We start from the raw sequence: 27,646 nt of genomic DNA on the forward strand, positions 1-27,646 counted from the left end.
GTAGTATCTACTGTCATCTTGGAAATAAACCTCTTCGTGATGTTAATGCTTTTTACTGTCGAGTTCCTCTTTACAACAACTAAAAATAACCCGCTACCATTACCCGGGGATGCAACACTTTAAATGCCCAGATGTCATAATCATTTCGGCTTTGACAACAACTGATCAATTAGATATGGGGGTGCAGCACACTGCATTCCAATGCATTGGAAGAGGGGCTGCGAGTTTTGAAAGCTAGATCTCCAAGTAAACAACAAAACAACTTGGAAGATGGCGAATAGCTTCTGTGGTGGTGTAAGTCGTTTTTATTTGTAACTATTATTTCTTTATTTTTGGTCAAGTCCTTTTTTAAAACCAAAGTGGATTTCTTTTCTAATTGAAAAGTGTTTTTTGTTTACATGATATTTTGTACAAGTTATGTTGGTGTGTGTTTTACATTCTACAATTCAACAACAAAAAATGACACTCGCGCATCTGAGCTATCTTGTTGCAGGTGCATAGTAACAGTTTATATGCATAGATTTTTTTTTTGACCTGCTCTTGCTAGTATCACTTTTTTATTCAAGCTTACGTTTCGGCCTCTTGGCCTTCATCAGAGCTTTCTGCTCTTTGCTCTCTTATGAACGAAATTAACCATCTTTGGTATAGTAATAATATTAACTTTTTACCGGTACCGCATACCCCCACTACCCCTGTTTGAACTGCATTGTGGGATGAGCTGAAATAATGCCTCAAGCCAGGAAGTAGAGCTGGAAGTTAACCTTCATGGAGCAACCTTGTTCATCTTAATATTTCATTTCTGGCAAAGACATAAAGAAGCACCCATGACCTAAAATTTGAGCAAGGGAATATTCCATTGATTCCGCTGTGCCAGGCAGCTCAATCATGCGCAGCTGAAGTATTTTGAAATAAAACAAATGCTATTTGAATGCAGGTCTGGATGAGAGCTTCTGCTGAATGACTGTAACGTAACATAGACGGTGTCTGAAATTGCATCTTATTCCATTCAACAGTGAAAAGTAGTGCACTGCATATGGAGTGTAGGATGCCATTGAAGACAGACCATGTAATGGACTCTTCCTTTGTTGTCTCTGCAGGCCAGTTGGCTGTGGGCACCTGTGAGATTGTGATGCTCAACAGAGACAGCAGCGTGCCAAGATGCACCATTGCCCGTCAGACTGCCCGCTGTGCCTGCAGGAGAGGCCAGATCGCTGGCACCACGAAGGCCAGGCCAGCCTGCGTCGACGGTAAGTGTCAACAATTGCGGTTAGTTTTCAGAAATCCTCATTGGAGGATTTTGGATTTCATGCTTAGTCCCTCCTGGTTCTAGGAATCTACCAACTGGGATTTCTGGAAAAATAGGTAATTTTGCAACCCTAGCTGTATCTCTCCATGGTCATCTTCATCTTACATGGAGATCAACCACACTTGACCACCCCCCTGCCCCAGTCCGCACTGCTCTGCAGTACATAAATAACAGGACATATCTGGCGTATCTGGTACGACACAGTCTTTGTAATACTGTCTCTGGCTCCTGCGATGCTAATTAACTAAGAGAGAACTATGATTATAGAATAAGGAAATTGATTATTATTGGCTGCTAGAGTATTAATGGTTCACCGTGCTGGCGGTGCAGCTGCTCCAGTTTCAACTGTTCTGCCTGTGATTATTATTATTTGATCATGCAGGTCATTTCTGAACATTTGAACATCTTGGCCATGTTCTGTTATAATCTCCACCCGGCACAGCCAGAAGAGGACTGGCCACCCCTCATAGCCTGGTTCCTCTCTATGTTTCTTCCTAGGTTTTGGCCTTCCTAGGGAGTTTTTCCTAGCCACCGTGCTTCTACACCTGCATTGCTTGCTGTTTGGGGTTTTAGGCTGGGTTTCTGTACAGCACTTTGAGATATCAGCTGATGTACGAAGGGCTATTTAAATAAATTTGATTTGATTCAACAAACCCACGGTTTGGTACGTATTGCGGTTTTGGGGTCACGGTTCGGTTTCAGTACAGATGAAAAATTAAATGCCAATGTTCAGCATTCACAATGTTCCTTGCATAGTCTGTTGTGACCAGATTGTTATGTTGGGCCTCACAAGTTTCCACTCTGATGCTGCATTTGTAACAGCATTCACAATGTTCCTTGCATAGTCTGTTGTGACCAGATTGTTATGTTGGGCCTCACAAGTTTCCACTCTGATGCTGCATTTGTAACAATGTGGGAGGTGGGGAATTTACCAGTTGTGAAGTCTTAAATACCAGTTGGATGCATTCATGTGATTTGAACTCTTTGGGAAATGCTGATTGGCTAATTGCCAACAAGCTGTGTCAACCATAAACTAAAAGTACAGCTATCATCCTTGAAAACAATGTCACGTTCTGACCTTTATTTCCTTTGTTTTGTCATTATTTAGTCTGGCCAGTGCCGCCAGTCAGCCAGGGGCCTCCAGTGCCGCCAGTCAGCAAGGGGCCGCCAGTGCCGCCAGTCAGCCAGGGGCCGCCAATGCCGCCAGTCCCCCTCAGCCCAGAGGCGCCAGAGCCCCTCAGCCCAGAGGCGCCAGAGCCCCTCAGTCTAGAGGCTCCCGAGCTGCCCCTCTGTCCCGAGCTGCCCCTCTGTCCCGAGCTGCCCCTCTGTCCAGTGAGGCGGACAATAAGGCGGACTAAGACGATGGGGAAGTGGAGTCTGCGTCCCGCGCCAGAGCCGCCACCGCGGACAGACGCCCACCCAGACCCTCCCCTATAGGTTAAGGTTTTGCGGCCGGAGTCCGCACCTTTGGGGGGGGGGGGGTACTGTCACGTTCAGACCTTTATTTCCTTTGTTTTGTCATTATTTAGTATGGTCAGGGCGTGAGTTGGGGTGGGCAGTCTGTTTGTTTTTCTATGATTTGGGTATTTCTATGTTTCGGCCTAGTATGGTTCTCAATCAGAGGCAGGTGTCATTAGTTGTCTCTGATTGAGAATCATATTTAGGTAGCCTGGGTTTCACTGTGTGTTGGTGGGTGATTGTTCCTGTCTCTGTGTTTGCACCAGATAGGGCTGTTTAGGTTTTCTCACGTTTATTGTTTTGTTTTGTCTATTCATGTATAGTTTTCTTCATTATAGAACCATGAATAGAAACCACGCTGCATTTTGGTCCGGCTCTCCTTCACCTCAAGAAAACCGTTACAAACAAATTATAGAGTTCAAAAACCACATTAATAGATTGCTTTTTATAAATAATGTTTTGTTGCATTTAACTGTCGAAAATGCCGATATCGTGGCCATTTCCTTAGTAGGTGACGTCAGAGGTCACTGTGGGAGAAGTGGATGCTCAGGATGATCGTTTCAAGTTTTAATGTCAGATGCACAAATACAGTGAAATGCCTGTCTTGCAAACTCAAAACCAAACAATTCAATAATCAAATAACAATGGAATACTAGAAAAATGTGGAAGCTCACCCCCTACCCCTTACCCTAACCCCCATCCTTAAACATAACCAGAGACAATCCTAGAGAAATGAACGACACTCGGGTGTGTCCCTTTTACTCTTTGTGATTTCCCTGTTAAAAGAGGTGCGTTTTCTGTTCTACTTTGCAGAAGCTTGACTTGTTTATCGTGTGTGGTTTTTTCCTGAGCGAGTGTTTGAGACTTAGTGTTTGTTGTTTTTCAAGTGTACTGTGATCCTGCAACTACCGTTTCTCAGTAAAGTATTATGTTCATCCTTAACCACTGATTCCTCATCTGGTCTCTCCTCTACTCCCGGGTCCAACCTCACCACATCACAGTAAGCTTCTGCCTCAACATGGTCCCAGCAGAGATCACCCAGATCCAGAATGCTAAAACCCACCAAGGAACACCGCTGGCGCGGCAGCAGGAACAACTCTCCCAAATATCGGAGACCCTTCGGGCACTTACAGATTACCTCTTACAGATTACCTGGCCCAACCCAGGAGGAGCCAATGCCCAAGTCTCATCGCCCAGTGCTAAAAGCGTCGCCGTAGTTCCTCCAGAGAACCTGCACCGGGAACCCAAGATCCCAGCCCCCGAATGCTATGGCGGCCAGCCGGGAGGATGCAAGGGGGTTCCTCACTCAGCGCTCTCTGGTGTTCGAGCTATCGTCTCCTCGTTCCACACCGATCGAGCCATGATCTCCTACATCATCACTCTACTCTCGGGCAAGGCCCTTGCGTGGGCAACGGCGATGTGGGAATAGCAGCCACCATCCCACAGTTCCTATATTAGCCTTCACTGCTGAGCTGCGACGAGTCTTCAACCACTCAGTCGGCGGAAGAGAAGCGGCAAGCAGACTGTTCAACCTCCGCCAAGGGTCCAGACAAGTGGCTCACTTCACCATTGAGTTCTTCACCCTCGCCGCAGAGAGTGGGTGGAATACTGAGGCACCAGGGTCTGTCTAACTCCATCAAGGATGAACTGGCCACTCGGGAAGTGGGAGAGGACCTCGACTCCCTGATAATGCTGAACATCAGGATTGACAACTGCATCCGAGAACGTGTGAGACAGCGCCTTTTTGACACCAAATACTCTGGTTTCCGGAGCACCCCAGCCCAGCATTTAGGAGCCCAGGCACCTGGGACGCACAAGTCTGAGCCAACAGGAACGTGACAGGTGCATGCGAGGCGGCTGCTGCCTCTAATGCGAAGGTCTTGGCCATCTCCGTTCTATATGCCCAGAGTTGACGGAAAATGCCGGGGCTCACCAGGACAAGCTGTGCAGTTAGACCCCAGCTACCCGTTCACCGTCCAACACTACCCACAACCCTCCATTGGGACAACCGTCAGCACCACATTCGAACCTTTGTGGACTCCAGGGACGTGGATAATTTCAATGACCAAGACTTCGCCAGATAATTACAAATCCCCTGCGTGAAATCACCCATCCCTCTGTAGATTCAAGACCTCGATGGATGCCCCATCGGCTCCGGCCAGGTGGAATATCAGACCAAGCCCATTCCACCGCAGTTTAGGGTGAACCACTCTAAGACTCTTAGTTTTCTGTTGATTACTGCTCCCGAGAACCCCCTTATCCTAGGGTACCCCTGGCTAGTGCTACATAACCCACTATTCTCCTGGTCAATGGGACACCTACTAGATGCCTAAGACCCCCACCAAGAGCATCGCTGTGTTCCCCGGCATCCATTGAAGACCAAGACTTTTCCCCTCTCCCTCCCGAGGACTTCGACCTCTGGGTGGCCTTCAGTAAGAGGCAATCCACCACCATCCCTCCTCATCCATATTACCTTCCCCGGGGCCGTCTGTAATCCCTCGCGACCCCTGAAGCAACAGTCATGGACAATTACTTCCGGGAGTCGCTGGAGGCAGGTTTCATTTGATCGTCTACATCCCCAGGTGCTGCAGGCTTCTTCTTCGTGGGAAAGGAGAATGGAGTTCTGCGTTCCTGCATCGATTACAGAGGGCTGAACAGGATTATGATTAATCTTGAAACTCTAGGGGCAGTATTTCATTTTTGGATGAAAAACGTTCCCGTTTTAAACAAGATATTTTGTCACGAAAAGATGCTCGACTATGCATATAATTGACAGCTCTGACGTTTCCAAATCTGCAAAGATATTATCTGTGAGTGCCACGTTCTGTTTGAAATTTCATCTTGGTTTCGCCTGTAGCATCAGTTCTTGATGCTACATGCGAAACCAAGATGAAATTTCAAACAGGAAATGCCCCAGATTTTGGAGGCGCTGTGTTCCAATGTCTCCTTATATGGCTGTGAACGCGCAAGGAATGCGCCTAGACTTTCTGTCGTTTCCCCAAGGTGTTTGCAGCACTGTGACGTATTTGTAGCCATATCATTGGAAAATTGACCATAAGAGACTACATTACCAGGTGTCCGCCTGGTGTCCTCCGTCGAAATTGGTGCGCAATCTCCAGCTGCATGCATTTTTCCACGTCGTTCAGAGGAGAAACCAAACTTCCACAAATGATATATCATCAAATAGATATGTGAAAAACACCTTGAGGATTGATTCTAAACAACGTCTGCCATGTTTCTGTCGATATTCATTTGGAAAAAAGTTTGCCGTTATAATAACAGAATTTTCTTTTTTTTTTCTTAGCCAAACGTGATGAACAAAACGGAGCGATTTCTCCTACACAAATAATATTTTGGGAAAAACTGAACATTTGCTATCTAACTGAGAGTCTCCTCATTGAAAACATCCGAAGTTCTTCAAAGGTAAATGATTTTATTTGAATGCTTTTCTTGTTTTTGTGAAAATGTTGCGTGCTGAATGCTAGGCTTAATGCTATGCTAGCTATCAATTCTCTTAATCAAATGCTTGTTTTGCTATGGGATGAGAAGCATATTTTGAAAATATGAGATGACAGTGTTGTTATCAAAAGGCTAAGCTTGAGAGCCAATATATTTATTTCATTTCTTTTGCGATTTTCATGAATAGTTAACGTTGCGTTATGGTAATGAGCTTGAGGCTATAATTACGCTCCCGGATACGGGATTGCTCGTCGCAACAGGTTAAGAATCGTTACCCCCGTCCCCTGATGTCCACCACCTTGGAGTTGGCCTATGGGGCCCAATTCTTCACCAAACTGGACCTCTGCAACTCTTACAATCTGGTGAGAATCAGGGAGGGAGATGGATGAATGGAAGACTGCCTTTAGCACTCCTTGTAGCCACTATGAGTATTTAGTCATGCCATTCAGATTATCGAACTCACAGGCAGTCTTCCAAGCATTGGTCAATGACACGCTTAGGGATATGTTGAATCGGTTCGTCTTTGTTTACCTCGGCGACATCCTGATTTTCTCCAAGATCCTTTCGGAACACATCCTGCACGTCCACCAAGTCCTCCTGCAGAATCAACTATACATCAAATAGAGAAGTGTGAGTTCCATGTATCCAAAGTTTTTTCCTGGGCCACATTATGTCTTCCTCAGGCATCCAAATGGACCCTGTAAAGGTGAGGCGGTCACAGCCTCACTCAAACAAGTTCAGCGATTCCTCTGGTTTGGCGATTTTTACAGGTGTTTTATACGCAACTTTGGTGCGGTGGCAGCGCCTCTCACGGTCCCAACCCGCCAGTCCCAGACCTGTTTTTGTTGAACCCCCGAGGCTGACAGGGCGTTTGGGGAGCCCAAGGGACATTTCACCTCTGGACCCTTCCTCGTCCATCCTGATCCTACCTGTCCCTTCGTGGTAGAGGTGGACACCTCGGATACCGGAACACGGGCGGTCCTTTCACAGCGGAACGAGGAGGACACGAAAGTGTGCCTTTCTCTCCAAGTGGTTCTCTCCAGAGGACGCAACTACGATGTAGGCAACTGGAAGCTCTTGGCAGTTAAGTGGGCCCTTGAGGGGTCTAGACACTGGTTGGAGGTGGCACCTCATCCTTTCGTGATCTGGATGGACCATAAGAACTTGGTCTCCATTCAAGAAGCCAAGAGGTTGAATCGCAGTAATCAAGATTTGAATGTGCACATAAGATCTAGTTGTTTTACCAGAATAGCCTGAAAAATCAGGCTATAAATTCAGCTGTTTGACTCGAAAGGCATAGGCCTACAACACAGTGTTCATCTAAATATTTGTTTAATGTATTCCTTCAGGTTGACAGTGCAGACTGAACCTGTAAGGTCCTGGGTGTCGTGAGGGTGAAATCAGGCGCAGGAAAGCAGAGAGTTCAATAAAGTGCTCCTTTAATGCACACACGGTGAACCACGGCCACCCCACTTTTGGGTGCTCAAACAAAATGCCCCAGACACAGGGAACGAAAACAGTCTAGCACTAGATACACGAACACGTTCGTCTGTAGCAAACACCAGGGTTACAATAATCAATCCCGCACAAAGAAACGGGCGGGCCGGCTGACTAATAAAGCCCAACTAATTACAACCAACTCAAAACAGGTGTTATCAATAGACACATAAGGAGGGGGAGAAAATAATCAGTGGCAGCTAGTAGGCCGGCGACGACGACCGCCGAGCACCACCCGAGCGGGAAGGGGAGCCACCTTCGGTCGGAGTCGTGACAGAACCAAAGTCCCTGAACCGGACAGTTCGTTACAAATACATTCTATGTCCTTTTTTCTATGTTTTGTATTTCTATGTCTTGGCCTGGTATGGTATGGTTCTCAATCAGGGGCAGCTGTCTATCGTTGTTGATGAATTGAGAACCATACTTAGGTACCCCTTTCCCCCACCTGTTTTGTGGGAAGTTAACTTTGTAGTTACATCTCTTAATGGAATTACAGCATAGAGTTGTAGTGAAGGGTGGTGCTGTCTAAAGGAAATACCCACCACAGCGCAAATGCAATTGATCATTACTTGTGTTACCGTAGTGGGTTTGGGAACTTTGCCTGTAAATATAATTGTGGAGGTAAATGGAAATGTAGAGGACTTCATGGTTATTCAGATTCTCTTTCTATCATTTTCTCCTGCTCCCCCCCACCTCACTGTACTTGTGCCTGTGACATTAAACTTGGAATATCATCTTGAGCACCCACTTCTCCCACATGGTGACCTCTGATGTCACCTACTAAAGAAATGGCCTCTATAATGGCATTCATGACAGTTAAATGCAGTCTGGGTGGGGAGCCATGATGACAGGTGTCACAGCTCTCCCTATGTGACTACTGTACCCCAGGTGATATTCAGTAGGACACAATGTTCGAAAACATTTTAAATGGAAAAAGAAAATGACCGTAGCACCACCCCGTTTCACTCTGTTTAATAACGTTTTTTCCTATTGGACACGACCCAGCTGATTCAGTCCGTCTTCCATCCAGGCTTTGCTATAGCGCTCTGTTGGTCCCTCTGATGCACACTTTTTTAGCCCTTCAGCAGTTGGATTTGGCTGTCACATAATATAATCACATCTACGTTTATGAATGACTGATCAATCTATGCTTTGTTATGTCTGATGGGTCGTGCTGACAATCCAATTCGCAGAGGGAAATTGGAGTGTTGGGCTGGATAGCTGGACTTTTTCAGCAGGTGAAGGAATTGAGCAGTAAGCTAAAGGGAATTTTGAATGCTTTTGTCATTAAAGCTAGGTCTATGTGGTCTTTGAATCCCTCTTTTTACCCTTTTCCATTTCTAATGTGATATTGGAAAACAATTGGTGTTCAGTCAGCCGTTGTTCTGTGTGTGTGTGTGCGTGCTGGTGTGCATACTGGCATGTGTGTCCCATGGAATGACAGATCTATACAGGACAGCAGTATCCAGCTCAAAGGGCCAACCTGACACACCCAATTATTGAAAACATGGACAAGGGGTTATCCTTTACTGACATCATGTCACAATCACTAGGGACACAAACTCATTCACTCTCATGGGGGACATGTGCCACTGTAGTCCATCTCTTTCAATTTGCCCACCATCATAAAGTCAGAAGGACCTTTTGGTAAACCGAAAGGAACAATAGTTCATGCCAGGTCCTGAGAGGACCGATTTAATCTTTGAACAGACTTGAACACACACAAACATACACACACACACACAGACACACACACCCAGTGTGAGGAACAATCAGTGTTAATTAGCGTCAACAAAGACTAATGCTAATTCATTCTTTTCCGGACAGATTATACGGCGAGCACAAGAGTGGCCATCATTACATTACATCTAGACTGATGACATTCAAAGGATCTAATCAAGAACCCCTGATTGTGAAATACTTCTTTCACTCTCTCCTCATCTTTCTCTATCTAGATGTCTATCATCTCTCTCTCTCTTCACTCTCTCATACTCTCCTTGCTCTCTGGTTTTTATTACTGTTAAAATGCACTAAAGTGTGAATTTAAACGTTGATATACAGTAGCTCAATTGAGCTTGGTTCTAACTCTTGGTCCCACCCTCTCTCTCCCTCTTTCTGTCTCGCTGTACCTCTCTCTCTCTCCCTTCTCTCTGTCTCCTTAGTGCGTATCGTAAGGAGTAGACAGTGGTGTGAGATGGCACCCTGCTTGGAGGGAGAGATGTGTGGCCTCCTCTTCAACCGCTCTGGTTGGACCTGTACCAAAGGAAGTGGCCACATCAAGACAGTCACGGTAAGACGTAGCCTTACAGAGTCATGTATGGAGTACACATTGAAACATGCAACTGCCATTAGCATTGTAACAGGAATGGAGATTTACATGGATTTTGAATAATGTGGATCTGTAACTGTGCTGTTATCATTGGTTGTAAATAACTTTGAAACACAATTATGATACAATAAGTGAGAGACAGAGAAAGGGAGTGTGTGAATGTGCATGCATAAATAAATAAATAAATCATATTTCTCCTGTTTCCAAGTCCAAAATGTACCTACATTTGGTGTATCATTTTACTGCCTATTCGCTATTCGCACGGGACTAGTTGGTTATGTAGCCTATTTATTGCCCCAGAATGTCTGTTATTCCAGAGGACGATTTGGATGTGACGCATTTTTTCTGCCCCCTGTAATAAAAAAATATATTTTCTAGATGTGAAGATATTTCAACTAGTCCAGATGATAACAGGCTGCACTGATAACATGAGCTTGTTTCCCAAATGTATATACCGTAGTCTTTGGTATAATGTGGCCATAATCATAATCATTTGGATAGTTTAGCGATCCACCGTAGAAGACGTCCCAAAAACATCCAAGATGGCACAGCAGTCAGACGTCTTTGTCCTTCGTCTTGTCGTGTCCCATGTATATATATATATCTTTATGTTTTTCTTCGCATATCTTTTTTATATTTTTCTAAACCTCAACTTCAAAATACTCTCCTGCAACCCACCTCACCTAATGTGGTGTGGATCTGTTTTTTCTAAAGTATTTTTCTTTACCTCGGAACTGGAATCCCCCAACAGAAGCTAGCCAGCTAACTAGCCACTAGCTAGTAGTCAGCTAACCACTGCTAGCGGTCATCAGCTAACCTTTAGCTCAGAAAGCTCTCACCAGTTTGTACAACGCGACTCAAACCAGAGCGTACCAGACCTATTTTCTCTCCATATCCCCAGATTCCCACCGCAAGCTCTGAACCTTTTCACCGGATCATCACAGCTAGCTAGCTGCAATCCGAGTAGCCCAGGAGTGGCTAACCTAGTCTCGAAGCAAGCACCAATTAGCCTGGAGCTAACCCATGCTAGGTCCATTCTCCCGGCTAGCTGAAGAGGCCCATCAGCCGCTCCTGGGCTACAATACCCGGACCCCTTATACTGCCGGTATGAGGCACGGAACCCCGCCGATCCTTCACGACTGGATTAACGACGTAACCTGCTCGAGGGGGTACTGAACTGGCCCCTATGCAGCGACGTCCCCTGAATGCCCATCTGCTATCCACGGCTCGCTAACTGCTCGTCGAGGACCGCTAGCTGTCTAGAGCATATTGGACTGTTAGCTGAATAGATCCATCAGCCAATTTCTTGGGCCACTATACCTATTTTGCCAATTGGACTTGGACCCCTCTGCTACTCGGAACCCTACTAATCCATCACAATTAGTCTATCGATGTCACCACACGCGGAGGCTAAAACAGACTTTCCTCCTTCGCGACGTCCTTCTAAGGCCCTTCTGCTAGCTTGCTGGCCCCGGCCTGCTAGCTGTCTGAATCGCCGTGTCTTCAGCCAGCCCAACCACTCACTGGACCCCTATGATCACTTGGCTACGCATGCCTTTCCCTAATATCAATTTGCCTTCTCCATTACGGTCCTGGTTAGTGATTATGGTCTTATTTCACTGTAGAGCCTCTAGCCCTGCTCAATTTGCCTTAACCAACCATTTAGTTCCACCTTCCACATATATGGTGACATCACCTGGTTTAAATGTCTCTAGAGACAATATCTCTCTCATCATTACTCAATGCCTAGGTTTACCTCTAATGTACTCACATCCTACCATATCTTTGTCTGTACATCATGCCTTATTCTATCGCACCCAGAAACCTGCTCCTTTTGCTCTCTGTTCCGAACGTACTAGACGACCAGTTCTGTTAGCCTTTAGCCGTACACTTATCCTACTCCTCCTCTGTTTCTCTGGTGATGTAGAGGTTAATCCAGGCCCTGCAGTGCCTAGCTCCACCCCTACTCCCCAGGTGCTCTCATTTGTTGACTTCTGTAACCGTAAAAGCCTTGGTTTCATGCATGTTAACATTAGAAGCCTCCTCCCTAAGTTTAATTTATTCACTGCTTTAGCACACTCTGCCAACCTGGATGTCCTAGTCATGTCTAAATCCTGGCTTAGGAAGACCACCAAAAACCCTGAAATTTCCATCCCTAACTACAACATCTTCCGAAAAGATAGAACTGCCAAAGGGGGCGGTGTTGTAATCTACTGCAGAGATAGCCTGCAGAGTTCTGTCATACTATCCAGGTCTGTACCCAAACAATTCGAGCTTCTACTTTTAAAAATCCTCCTTTCCAGAAACAAGTCTCTCACCGTTGCCGCTTGCTATAGACCACCTTCTGCCCCCAGCTGTGCCCTCGACACCATATGTGATTTGATTGTCCCCCATCTATCTTCAGAGCACGTGCTGCTGGGTGACCTAAACTGGGACATGCTTAACACCCCCGGCCATCCTACATCACTATCAAACGCTCCCTGAAACAGTTCAGCGAGCAGGCCTTTCTAACCGACCTGGCCCGGGTTTCCTGGAAGGATATTGACCTCATCCCGTCAGTAGAGGATGCCTGGTTATTCTTTAGAAGTGTCTTTCTTCATCACCATCTTAAATAAGCATGCCCCATTCCAAAAATGTAGAACCAGGAACAGATATAGCACTTGGTTGTCTACAGACTTGACTGCCCTCGACCATCACAAAAACACGCTGTGGCGTGCTGCACTAGCATCGAATAGCCCCAGTTGATATGCAACTTTTCAGGGAAGTAAGGAACCAATTTACACAGGCAGTTGGGAAAGCTAAGACTAGCTTTTTCAAGCAGAAATTTTCATCCTGTAGCACAAACTCAAAATCGTTCTGGAACTCCGTAAATTCCATGGAGAATAAGAGCACCTCCGCCCAGCTGCACTGAGGCTAGGAAACACTGTCACCACCGATAAATCCACTATAATTGAGAATTTCAAGAAGCATTTTTCTACGGCTGGCAATGCTTTCCGCCTGGCTATCCCTACCCCAAACAACAACCCTGCACCCCCCAAATACACCGGGGCCTCACTGCGGTGGCGGTCGGCACTCGCCTTTTGCCTCCGGGCCGTTGTAGCCGCACATGGGCAGCGTTCCATGTCTCCTCCGAGTGCCGAAACCATTCATCCACCGCAGGAGCCTCGATCTGGCTCTGATGCCATTGTGCCAGGACCAGCTGATAACCCAGCACACGCTGAAACTGTGATAGGTTGGTAGAGGAGTGGCGGAGGGAGTTTTTGGCCATCTCCGCCCAGGGGATGTAAACCGCCCACTCCCCCGGCCGGTCCTGGCAATAGGACCGCAGAAACCTACCCACATCCTGGTTGACTCTTTCCACCTGCCCGTTACTCTCGGGGTGGAAACCTGAGGTAAGGCTGACCGAGACCCCCAGGCGTTCCATAAACGCCTTCTAGACTCTAGACGTGAATTGGGGACCCCGATCAGAAACTATATCCTCAGACACCCCGTAGTGCCGGAATACGTGGGTGAACAGGGCCTCCGCAGTTTGTAGAGCCGTAGGGAGACCGGGCAAAGGAAGGAGACGGCAGAACTTAGAAAACCGATCCCAACGACCAGGATCGTGGTGTTACCCCGCGACAGGGGAAGATCCGTCACGAAATCCACCTATAGGTGTGACCACGGTCGTTGTGGAACGGGAAGGGGTTGTAATCTCCCTCTGGGCAGATGTCTAGGTGCATTGCACTGTGTGCATACAGAACAAACAATTTGAGCTTCTACTTCTAAAAATTCACCTTTCCAGAAACAAGTCTCTCACTGTTGCTGCTTGCTATAGACCACCCTCTGCCCCCAGCTGTGCCCTCGACACCATATGTGAATTGATTGCCCCCATCTATCTTCTGAGCTCATGCTACTAGATGACCCTCAATCTCACACAAATTATCAATGAACCTACCAGGTACAACCCCAAATCCGTAAACACGGACACCCTCATAGATATCATCTAACTAACTCGCCCTCCAAATACACCTCTGCTGTTTTCAATCAAGATCTCAGCGATCACTGCCTCATTGCCTGCATCCGTAATGGGTCTGCGACCAAACGACCACCCCTCATCACTATCAAACTAAAACACTTCTGCGAGCAGGCCTTTCTAATCGACCTGGCCGGGGTATCCTGGAATGACATTGACCTCATCCCGTCAGTAGAGGATGCCTGGTTATTCTTTAAAAGTGCCTTCCTCACCATATTACATAAGCATGCCCCATTCAAAAGAAATTAGAACTAGAAATAGATATAGTGCTTCACTCCAGACCTGGCTGCCCTTGACCAGCACAAAAACATCCTGTGGTGTTCTGCATTAGCATTGAATATCCCCCGTGATATGCAACTTTTCAGGGAAGTTAGGAACAAATATACACAGGCGGTTAGGAGAGCTAAGGCTAGCTTTTTCAAGCAGAAATTTGAATCCTGTTGTTCAAACTCAAAAAAGTTCCGGGACACTGTAAAGTCCATGGAGAATAAGAGCACCTACTCCCAGCTGCCCACTGCTCTGAGGCTAGGAAACACTGTTACCACCGATAAATCCACTTGAATTGCTTTCCACCTGGCTAGCCCTACCCCGGTCAACTGCCAGGCACCCTCCACAGCAACTCGCTCAAGCCTCCCCATTTCTCCTTCACCCAAATCCAGATAGCTGATGTTCTGAAAGAAGTGCAAAATCTGGACCCCTACAAATCTGTCGGGCTAGACAATCTGGACCCTCTCTTTCTAAAATGATCTTCCGAAATGGTTGCCCTAACCCCTATTACTACCCTGTTCAACCTCTCTTTCGTATCGTCTGAGATTCCCAAAGATTGGAAAGCTGCCGCGGTCATCCCCCTCTTCAAAGGGGAGACACTCTAGACCCAAACTGTTATAGACCTATATCTATCCTACCCTGCCTTTCTAAGGTCTTCGAAAGCCAAGTTAACAAACAGATTACCGACCATTTTGAATCCCACCGTACCTTCTCTGCTATGCAATCTGGTTTCAGAGCTGGTCATGGGTGCACCTCGGCCACTCTCAAGGTCCTAAACGATATCATATCCGCCATCGATAAGAGACATTACTGTGCAGCCGTATTCATCGACCTGGCCAATGCATTCGACTCTGTCAATCACCACATTCTTATCGGCAGACTCAACAGCCTTGGTTTCTCAAATTATTGCCACGCCTGGTTCACCAACTACTTCAACTATTCCACCTTTATTTAACAAGGTAACCTGCCGAAATGACTACCGACCCGTAGCACTCACGTCTGTAGCCATGAAGTGGTTTGAAAGGTTGGTCATGGCTCACCATTATCTCAGAAACCCTAGTCCCACTCCAATTTGTGTGCGGCCGCAACAGATCCACAGATGATACAGTCTCTATTGCACTCCACACTGCCCTTTCCGACCTGGACAAAAGGAACACCTACGTGAGAATACTATTCATTGATGACAGCTCAGCATTTAACACCATAGTGACCATGAAGCTCATTACTAAGCTAAGGACCCTGGGACTAAACACCTCCCTCTGCAACTGAATCCTGGACTTCCTGACAGGGTTTGGAAAGGTTTGGCATGGAACCTCAGATCCTCAAAATGTTCTACAGCTACAGACATACCCACTCATTCAAGGGTTTTTCTTTATTTTTTACTATGTTCTACATATAATAATAGTAAAGCCATCTAAACTATTAAATAATACATATTGAATCATGTAAACTCGGCAAAAAAAGAAACATCCTCTCACTGTCAACTGCGTTTATTTTCAGAAAACGTAACGTGTTAAAATTTGTGTGAACATAAGATACAACAACTGAGACATAAACTGAACAAGTTCCACAGACATGTGACTAACAGAAATTGAATAATGTGTCCCTGAACAAAGGGTGGGTCAAAAGTAAACATAACAGTCAGTATCTGGTGTGACCACCAGCTGCATTAAGTACTGCAGTGCATCTCCTCCTCATGGGCTTCACCAGTTTTGCCAGTTCTTGCTGTGAGATGTTACCCCACTCTTCCACCAAGGCACCTGCAAGTTCCCGAACATTTACAGTGCCTTGCGAAAGTATTCGGCCCTGTGAAGTTATTTGGATTTTTTCTAATTATCTTTGAAAGACAGGGTCCTGAAAATGGTTTCTTTTTTTTCTGGGTTTATTTTGATTTGTTTAACACTTTTTTGTTTACTGCATGATGCCATATGTGTCATTTCATAGTTTTGATGTCTTCACTGTTATTCTACAATCTAGAAAATAGTAAAAATAAAGAAAAGCCCTGTTATGAGTAACTGTTCCCAAACTTTTGACTGGTACTGTATATATTACCACAGCGTACCGGTGCCCCCGCACATTGACTCTGCATTAAGTACTGCAGTGCATCTCCTCCTCATGGGCTTCACCAGGTTTGCCAGTTCTTGCTGTGAGATGTTACCCCACTCTTCCACCAAGGCACCTGCAAGTTCCCGAACATTTACAGTGCCTTGCGAAAGTATTCGGCCCTGTGAAGTTATTTGGATTTTTTCTAATTATCTTTGAAAGACAGGGTCCTGAAAATGGTTTCTTTTTTTTCTGGGTTTATTTTGATTTGTTTAACACTTTTTTGTTTACTGCATGATGCCATATGTGTCATTTCATAGTTTTGATGTCTTCACTGTTATTCTACAATCTAGAAAATAGTAAAAATAAAGAAAAGCCCTGTTATGAGTAACTGTTCCCAAACTTTTGACTGGTACTGTATATATTACCACAGCGTACCGGTGCCCCCGCACATTGACTCTGTACCGGAACTCCCTGTATAAAGCTCATCGACTGTTATTTTATCGTTGCTCCTTAATTATTTAATATATTCTTTTTTTCTTAAAACTGCATTGTTGGTTGAGGGCTTGTGAGGTAGCATTTCACTGTAAGGTCTACTCTTGTTTATTTCGGTGCACATGATAAATACAATTTGATTTGATTTGAAATGTGTTTCATGATGTTGCAAGGGCTAGGGGAAGCTGCAGTCATAAAAGGTGAGCCCGTAAAAGGTGAGCGCCTTGAAATAGTGGAGGAGTACAAATTCCTTGGACTAGTCATCGACAACAAGCTATCCTGGGATCAGTGCTCTGACGCTTTTTTTAAGAAAGGCCAACAGAGACTGTATTTCCTACGGAAATGGAACTTTTTAAACGTTGATCTAATGGTTGCTTGACCTGCTGGTTTGGGAACATCAAGGTTGCACAGAAAATTAGGTTGGGCAAGATAGTCAGGTCTTGCGGAAAAATCATCTGGCAGCAACAGCAAGAACAGTCATCTCTCTACCTGGGTAGAGCCCTACATGAGGCAAATAAAGTGGCGGTTGACTCTTCCCGTCCACTCCACCCTAAATTCCAGCTTCTTCCCCCTGGACACAGGTACAGACTACCTGAGGTTAAAAATAATAGGACCAAGTTCTATTTTATTCCTAATTCAATTCTGCAACTTAACAAATGTTGGACTAATCGCACTTGCACTCTGAAATTGCACTTTGCCCTGCTGATTTGTTTGTAAATATCCTCTGCTATTTATTGTACATTTTTAGATGTTATATGTTTTATGACTGCTGCAAGATGAATTGCCTCTTTGAGGACATTCTTAATCTGAATCATGCATTTTGATGAATTGCCTCTTTGAGGACATTCTGAATCTGAATCATGCATTTTGATGAATTGCCTCTTTGAGGACATTCTGAATCTGAATCATGCATTTTGATGAATTGCCTCTTTGAGGACATTCTGAATCTGAATCATGCATTTTGATGAATTGCCTCTTTGAGGACATTCTGAATCTGAATCATGCATTTTGATGAATTGCCTTTTTGAGGACATTCTGAATCTGAATCATGCATTTTGATGAATTGCCTTTTTGAGGACATTCTAAATCTGAATCATACATTTTGGCTGAAATCCTTAGCGCTCTATAAACAGAACAGCACACACAGGACGACTCAATGGGTCACAAACAATTGTATTACAATTCAAAAATGTTTCTCCTGCTGCCCTGATGGCTTTCTGCCAACTGTTCCTTCTCCCTCCAAGTTGTTAGCCAACATAAAATGATTGTAGGACCCATTTTCTGGACCCTGGACTAAAAAGCACTTTCAATGAAGAATCTCCATTGAGTATGTTTTTTTTGTCCAGCAGTTGACTTAATCTTGGTCCGCAAAACCAGCCCTATTTTTACAAGCCTATGCATTGAAAAGCATTGCTTTTGAATTTAAGCCTTCGATCAGTTAATCTGACCAACTAAAATACTGAAGTGTTGATAACGGCATCTTGTAAAATATGTTTTACTGTCGCTGACTATGCAAACCAGCGTGCCTAAGTTCTTAATGCCCAAAGTTATTTTGATATCCCCTGCTCAAAGTTGGAGGAGACAGACTTTGAGCCCAGTGCTCAAATGAAGGAAAAAGACCCTGGATTTCCCTTTAGTTTTCATACAGGATGTAATTGATTGTAATGTATTGACCCCCCCCAGTTGTATAAGGAGTAACAAACTATTTAATTATATATATTAAAAAAAGTATGCTTAAATGAGTACACAGAGAGCAAGAGGAATACTGTGTGTTAACAAGGAAAGAAGGATAGGTTTGGTAGGTATGAAACAGTATGGATAGATGGAAAGTATGAAACAGTATGCTATAGATGGAAACAGATGTAGAAAGAAAGATGACTTAAAACGAAAGAATGAAAGCTGACTGCTGAAATAATTTCAATATGATTCCCCTATTTGTTCCCTCTTCTCTTTGACGTTCCAATGGCCTTTATGTTTTTAGCTCCATTTTAAGAGCTAGTGAATTTCATGACTTTATGTCCCTGGGCACAGCCCCTTGTAGGTATAAATACTCCTCTGGTGCTGCCCCACTCTATTAATTCATCTATGTTTTCCTTTTATATTCTCCTCGGTGTATGTTACCCCTCTCTCGTTCTTGTCAGAGCCCCTCTGAACACAGTCTTTTCCCCTGTCACTTAGCGCACTTTTAGCCCGCTTCGCATTTCAACTTCTGTCATTGACTACTTTTTCAACTGACATTTTTGTTTTACACAGCTCTGTTTTTTTTTCCACAAACCATTGTCTGGTGGAAAAAAAAAGAAGACCTGTGTTCTGTTGGGGTGTAACATTCAGAATGTTACATTGCTCTCGATTCCATGTGTAGGGTATCTTCTATACACCTAATTTTTATCGGCAATGGTCTGGATTGTGCTCCCTACTAAGTATGGAATGAGGCACATCAATTAGTTAAAATTAGTAGGTACGTATTGTGGCAGACGGCAGGGAGAGGTGAGGGGTGATTGAAAGAAGATATCGTGCAGCCCGCTGGCTCCACCCCCAAGCCTTATATGGATTTCCTGCCGATGGATCGTTAAGCCATTGCGTGCTTGAGGATAAAAGAGGAAGCGGGCTGCACAAAGAGGGAGAGGGCCGAGAGGGAAACGCGTATTGTGGAGAGTGTGAGAAGCGTGAGAAATATCTGTACCCTTACCCATTGTGAACTGGTTGCTGGATTCCCCCTTTCCCATGTGTGCAAATATCTCTAATAAACTCATTCATAGATGCTACCTTTATTAATGGGAGTATCTTCTGGCTGGGGGATTTTTGTTAAATTATGTTTAATAATAAACTACATTCCTCAATATGACTCCATTATTATGTGAATAAATACTATAGGCCCATAAGCGTATTCGATGGGTATAGTCAAGGTAGCGAGCCTTTTTTCACCACTCAGATTAATATGTGTCCAAGATAAATGTTATGCAATTATTAAGAGGCTGAAAGACAAAGAGCTAATATCTTGCGATCAATGTCCTAGCATAAAATTATTGAGTTAACCTTAGCTCTGAGCTGCAGAGTTAGAGTCCAAGCATAAATGCTTTGTGTGAATAACATTTACCAATAGACCTACTAAATTATGAACGTAAAGTCAATCAAATAATTAGAAGTGCATTTACTCAATTCAACCAGTACGATTTATTAGTCATGAAAGACTTGACAATTACAGTTGTCTTGTCTTTCCCTCCTGGGTGAGGATCAAAGAGAGCCCCTACCCCCCCTCTCTCTTTCTCTTTCTCTCCCTCTCCCTCTCCCTCTCCCTCTCCCTCTCCCTCCCACCAGAGAGGAAGGGGGGAAAAAATTGGGCCAGTTGATGACTTTAACGACCGGTCGTAAAAAATCTCTCTCTGGCCCTTTGCAGTATGGAATGTCTGAGGGAAATGGTCGGGGGGACTTAAAGAGCAATCATGTCAGATACTTTATTGTTTGGTGATATCATTAAAGGCTTTAAAACGGAAACAATGTAACTTTAAGAGCTTTCACAATGTATATGTCAGAGTTACATCTACATGTTGTAAAACATATAGGAGTAAATATAAAACTATTTGTGAGAAGATTAAATGTGATTTTAGTCTTCTAAATTATAATTGTTTTTCATGTAAAGTTTTACCCAGTCAGTAACCACACCCACGTGAGCACAGACATTATGTGACATTATGCCAAAAGGATGGAACACCCCCTTTGACCAGAGTGCTTAATAAGGACTCCTAACTAAATTTACATCAGACCAGTATACGGACGGTAAGCTGGATGTGACAAATGGTTTAAAACTATAAGACCAGACAATGTGGAGTGGTGGCTACACGTTCAAATGGTTGCGATTTAAAAACTGACCAAAACATGCCGGCTTGCTGCCGGTGTGGAAAGTGGTCTTAGCTGTACCTTGAATAATCAACCACTAGACCAGAAAGCGTGGAGTGGTGGCTACATGTGGAAATGGTTAGACTCCACCAGACCAGAGAATGTGAAGACCAGCTTGACCAACAGCGTGAAGGTGAAGACTAGACATTCACAGTCTACAACCTTGACCAAAGACACGAGGGAGATTCCATAAAATGACCATTGGAACGTCTGAAGGATCCAGTCTAATGGACAACCATAGACTTAAACAAACAGAGACTTTCTGTCGAATTACTTCCCATGTAGACGGACCGGACGATTTCAACAGAGAGATGACAAAGATATCCAGTGGTTGCTCAACTAAAAGTTTTGCGATAAGGCTCCGGGACTTAGAGGTAATTTGTGGTTTAGTAAGGTACCCTGCATCACCACTTCATTGCTCCAGACCATCGCAAGGGGGAGTTAGAGCACTGATTATGCTTTTGGGTCCCAAGGCGCTGGTCTAAGACACTGCATCGCAGTGCAAACTGTGTTGCTACAGATCAATTCAAGTTCAATACCTGTGACTGGGAGACCCATGAGGTGATGGTAGGCTTTTGATTTCTCTCCTTCTAAAACCAGAAATAAATATTTCCAAATAACAAACTTGCTTTATTCACAAATTAGTAACAATGTCTCACCCCATGTTCAAGAAGGGTCTTTTTTCTTGCTCACTTTCCATTATTTGAAAACGAAATCATATCCAAAATATCGTTATTAAAAAAAAGCTATTATTATTATTAGTCATTTAGAATGATATAAAAGCCCCTTAGATATTGTCACAGATATAATATTAACCATGTTTTCCTAGGCGTAGCAGGCTGTGAATTCTGCAAACAACGTTTCTAGCAGGACAATATATATTGAACATATTGGTCATGGCTCGTACAGTGCCTTGCAAAAGTATTTTGTTGCATTACAACCTGTCGTTGAAATTGATTTATATTTGGATTTGATGTAATAGACATACACAACATTTCACAACAAGTGAAATTTAAAAAATTACATATTTAAAAAAAATCTAAAATGGAAAAGTGGTGCTTGCGTATATATTCACCCCCTTTGCTATGAAGCCCCTAAATACGTTCTAGTACCTTCAGAAGTCACATAATTAGTTATATTGCACACAGGTGGACTTTATTTAAGTGTCTCATGATCTCAGTGTATATATACACCTGCACCACCAAGCAAGCGGCACCATGAAGACCAAGGAGCTCGCCAAACAGGGCAAGGATAAAGTTGTGGAGAAGTACAGATCAGGGTTGGGTTATAAAAAAATATCCAAAACTTTTAACATCCACGGAGCACCATTAAATCCATTATTAAAAAATGGAAAGAATATTGCACCACAAAAAATCTACCAAGAGAGGGCCTCCCACCAAAATCTCACAGAACAGGAAAGGAGGGCATTAATCAAAGAGGCAACAGAGAGACCAAAGATAACACTGAAGGAGCTGCAAAGCTCTACAGCAGTGATCGGAGTATCTGTCCATAGGACAACTTTAAGCCGTACACTCCACAGAGCTGGACGTTTGGTGTTCGGCAAAAAGCATGTGGTAGACTCCCCAAACATATGGAAGAAGGTACTCTGGTCAGATGAGACTAAATTTGAGCTGAATGGCCATCAAGGAAAATGCTTTGTCTGGCGCAAACCCAACACCTCTCATCACCCCTAGAACAGCATCCCCACAGTGAAGCATGGTGATGGCAGCATCATGATGTGGGGATATTTTTCATCGGCAGGGACTGGGAAACTGGTCAGAATTGAATAAATGATGGATGGCGCTAAATACAGGGAAATTCTTGAGGGAAACCTGTTTCAGTCTTCCAGAGATTGCAGACTGGGACGAAGCTTCACCTTCCATCAGGACAATGACCCTAAGCATACTGCTAAAGCATCACTTGAGTGGTTTAAGGGGAAACATTTAATTGTCTTGAAATGGCCTAGTCAAAGCCCAGACCTCAGTCCAATTGAGAATCTGTGGTATGACTTAAAGATTTCTTGAAGGAGCTGGAGCAGGTTTACCTTGAAGAATGGGCAAAAATCACAGTGGCTAGATGTGCCAAACTCATAGCGCAAAAGGTGGCTCTACAAAGTATTGACTTTGTGGAGGGGTGAATAGTTATGCACGCTCAAGTTTGATTTATTTATTGTCATATTTCTTGTTTGTTTGTGGTAGGCATGTTGTGTAAATCAAATGATACAAACACCACAAAAATCTATTTTAATTCCAGGTTGTAAGGCAACAACATAGGAAAAATGCCAAAGGGGGTGAATACTCTCGCACTGTATTTGTTGCATTGTTGTATCGTCAATTTATCTAGCTAAAATGTCTTGATGCCCTTGATCAGTTCATCTTTGCTTGTAGGCTTGGCAGAGTTACGGATTAATGTTTTCAGTTGATGCCAAAAAAGTTTGATTGGGTTTAAATCAGGAGACCTACATGTAGAGAATTGAAAACCTTTTTTTTATATAATTTAGGCCTACCGTAGGTGTTGGAGATCTCTTATTTATTTTTATTTTACCTTTATTATACCACATAAAGTTCCACTTACTCTGCTGGCGTCTTGACCCAGTTCATGCCCTCTTTTGCAATGCAAACCCGGGCGGCAGTATGTTTTGTGTCGTTGTCTGCATTTGGAGAAGAAAAAAATCCATTTAGCCTAATATATGTTTTGTTCTTTAGAAATATTGTTTTGGCCTTTATTCAGATTAAAATCGCTCACTTTCATTTAAAAAAAAAAAACTAAATAAACTTAAATATTGTTTTAGATATATATTGTTTTAGATTTTATATATATATATATATATTTATATATATATATATTTATATATATTTATTTATATATATATATATATATATATATATTTTTTTTTTTATATTTATATATATATATATTTTATATATATATATATATAAAAAATCAAGTTCATGGCACTGTCATATAGCCCCGGCACCTGCATAAAGTTGAGTGACTCATTCATCGCTTTGGATGTAAATAAATTAGAACCAACATTCTTTCTGATAGTCTTTAATAAAGAAATGTTTTGGTTATCCTGACCTGGACACCATGTACAGTATTATTAAACCCATTATGACAATTAGCAAGACAATATACCTTTACCAACGACTCTCTGTATTTTAATACTTAGTGCATTGCAATTGAACAGCATAAAAAACATTGTGGATGGGGCCTCCCAAGTGACGCAGTGGTCTAAGACACTGCATCGCAGCGCAAGCTGCATTACTACAGATGTTGGTTTGATAACTGTGCTGGCCGCCACCAGGAGACCCATGAGGTGGCTTTTGGTTTCTCCAGAAATAAATAATTCTAAATAACAAACTGGTTTTATTTACAAATTAGTGAGAATGTCTCATTGCATGTTCAAGAATGGTATTTTTCTTGCTCACTCTAGTTTAAATGAAGACGAAATCATCTCCAATATATTGTTACTTTTAAAACAAAGCAATCATTATTATTATTAATTCATTTCAAATTATATAAAATTAGAACATTTTCCACATTTTCAGATATTCTCACAGATCCTCACGAAAAATTCCCCTTAGATATTAATTTAGAAACCTCCAATCCTCTAAATGTAATTATTGGTGGAGAGTCCCGTCATTTGTCAGCATTAAAAACATTGTGGATTGGGCGTAGAGCCCCGTCATTGATCAGCATTAAAAACATTGTGGATGGGGCGGAGAATCGCGTCATTGATCAGCATTAAAAACATTGTGGATGGGGCGGAGAGTCCCGTCATTGAAAAAAATATCTTTAGATAAAGCATAAGCATATTGAGCAATATCCTACAACTATTTTAGCACCTTTTCGCAGTGCTCTGAGACAAACTCTGCTCTGTGACAAACTCAAGACTGGTCTTGATAAATCAATGAGATTTTTATTTTCACTGAATCACTGTTTTGGTATTGGTTACACTACAATTAGAGTGTGGAAAATGTATACATTAGATACTGATTTAGAATCTTCCAATCCTCTAATGCTGTAACCTACTCCCAACCGTCACGTTGTACAGCGTCTATGGTTGCCTAGATTGGTTCTCAATTAGAGGCAGGTGTTTATCGTTCTCTCTGATTGGGAACCATATTTAGGCAGCCATTCTCTTTGGGTATTTCGTGGGTTATTGTCAGCGAGGTGACAAAGAACCCGATGGTCACTATGACAGAGTTCCTCCCGAGAGATGGAAGAAACTTCCAGAAGAACAACCATCTCTGCAGCACTCCACCAATCAGGCCTTTATGGTAAAGTGGACACCAGCTAGAGTTAGAGTTGTCCAAACCTTTGTCTGAATTCGCAGTTTCAGACCCTTGGAGATTGTTTAATCCATCTGGAAAAGCATACTATTTTTTTGTCATCGGTTCATAGACTACTTCCTTGTAGATGACAGACTTCTCCATTCCATATATTCATGTTCATTTAAACCAATTGTTGTATCTGACCACGCCCCTGTTACTATGGAAGTAGTCTTTCAAACTGTTGACAATCTGTGACGGCCTTGGCAGCTAAATACTCAACTGCTCTGTAATGAACACTTTATCAACTTTGTTTTGCGTCAAGTTGACATTTTCATGAGTACAAATAGAACCCCAAACATCTGTGTCTACTCTCTGTGAAACTTTGACAGCTTAAATCAGAGGTGAAATTATTTCCTACGCCCCACATTTGAACAAACTGAAAAGGGATAGGCTACCTATGTTAACACACTGCATTTCCCAATTAGATTCCATTTCACCATCTCCGGATATTTATAAGGAGCATTTAACTTGGCAAGCAGAATTTGACACATTATTAACAGACCAGGTTACTGAACTGCTTGTCAAGTCTAGGAGCACTTACTATGAACAAGGAGATAAAGCCAGTAAATTATTAGCTCACAAGTTAACTTCATCATCATCATCATTTCAGATTCCTAAAATCCGTACATCGTCTGGGATATCATTAGACCCTAGGGTGATCAATGATGAGTTCAAGAGATTTTACCAGTCTTTATATACTTCTGGAAGTAAAGCTACATTGGAATTGGATGATTTCTTCCACTCACTTGCTGTGCCTTCTGTCAGCCGGGATTTCATAAAGAAAATTAGAGTAGCCGATCACTGTTGAAGAATTGTCTAATGCGGTCAAATCCCTTCAATCCGGTAGAAGCTCAGGGCCAGACGGCTACTCGTCAGAGTTTTGTAAGACGTTTCTCTCCAAAATAGCCCCTATTCTAATTAAAATGTACAATGAAGCATTTGTAAATGGTGCTCTCCCACAGACTCTCAGTCAGGCAATCATTTGTCTTATTCTTTAAAAAAAACAAGACCCTCTTGACTGTGTATCATACCGTCTAATTAGCCTGCTAAATGTTGACTATAAAATTCTACCCAAACTCCTGGCAACGCATCTGGAAACAGTCTTCCCATGAATCATCTCTCTGAATCAAACAGGATTTATTGAAAATAGACACTCATTATTTAATAATATATATAATCCTTCTGTCGCCAATACATCTGAAGCCATTATATCCCTGGATGCGGAGAAAGCGTTTGATCGGGTGGAATGGACATTTTTTACACTCCAAATAAATTCGGCTTTGGATCCAAATTCATTACTTGGATAAGACTTATGTACTCATCCCCTCAAGCCTTTGTCAGGACTAATAAAACTCAAACAGACTGCTTCCTTTGCAACGATCGACACGCCAGGGTTGCCCTTTAAGTCCCTAACTGTTTGCCCTCGCCATAGAACCCCTTGCAATAGCACTTCGCTCCAACCCCCTCATCAAAGGTGTAGTCAGATACGGACACAAACTGTCTTTATACGCAGATTATTTATTATTATATACATCCAACCTTTCTATTTCTGTTCCTGCTGCCCTTGACACTTTCACATCCTTAGGTCACTTATCAGGGTATAAACTGAATCTCAGTAAAAGCGAATTGATGCAGCTTAATATGGCCGCAAAAAATTCCCCTTTACATAACTTGCCATTTAAAATTGACGGATGTAACCCGTCAGAATGCTCTCGATGGTGCATCTCTCTTTTGTTACGTCTCGTGGGTTTCATAATCAAATCTTTACAACAATTCAATAATGATGACCCTCATTATGCGCTGCGGCACAACCCCAATACACAACAATAGCAATTCTAGCAATAGGCCTAGAAGGTGCTATAGTATGTTTCACGGCTGATCTCATCCAACAAATAATGTACAGAGAAATGGGACCAGCAGGCTGTTAGATAGCGACTGTTGTTCATCTTCCTTAGCCATTAGATTGAATGATAATGTGTGTTGCCTGGATAAGTACACAAAATCCCGCCCTGGTCTGATTGCATGCACTTTGGCATGTTGTGTATTCGGGGCTCTGCCGAGGCAGAATAGTAGCAATTCTAGGTGTTGTTAGTGGTTCTGAGCTTGATGAGTCTTTAGATGGTTAACCCCACCCAGCAAAGGCCACCCCAGGATGCTAGCACATTACTGTGCAGTCCTCTTGCGATACAATTTGTATTTTTTTGTCATTGTGCTCGCAGTGTCTACAATGGCTGGGAACTCTGACGGTGAGAATTGGTGTCTTTGTCTGAACTACCGCAAGTGTTAATATAGTGTTGTCTCAACTCCGGTTCAGTGTACAGTATGCAACCAAGCTGCTGGGGTTACTTGAGTAAATCGTTTGTAACAGTGGATTTTATATATGTAGCAATGTTTGTAGAGCTCTTGTTTTAGTGGCACAACTGGGGACTTTTCATTGTACATTGTCAAGTGGGTGGTCATGATGTGTGTTAGTGGTCAGAGGACCACTGGTTCAAGCCCAGTAAAGGGACCGGGACAGTGGAGGAAGCGAGGCTGTTAGCAGC

General features: G+C 43.3%; 1 protein-coding gene across 1 annotated transcript in view; it reads left to right on the top strand.

Moving 5' to 3' along the window:
* The window catches only part of LOC110491876 (chemokine-like protein TAFA-5), a 50,711-nt gene that overhangs the window by 16,170 nt on the left and 6,895 nt on the right, over nt 1–27,646 (top strand). The window contains exons 2-3 of the mRNA XM_021565697.3: nt 1,098–1,247; nt 9,883–10,010. Coding sequence (XP_021421372.1) covers nt 1,098–1,247; nt 9,883–10,010 — 278 coding nt within the window. The remainder of the gene's footprint in view (nt 1–1,097; nt 1,248–9,882; nt 10,011–27,646) is intronic.

The sequence above is a fragment of the Oncorhynchus mykiss genome, chromosome 16, assembly GCF_057628025.1.
Source record: "Oncorhynchus mykiss isolate SJ-2025 chromosome 16, ASM5762802v1, whole genome shotgun sequence".
Lineage (NCBI taxonomy): Eukaryota > Metazoa > Chordata > Actinopteri > Salmoniformes > Salmonidae > Oncorhynchus > Oncorhynchus mykiss.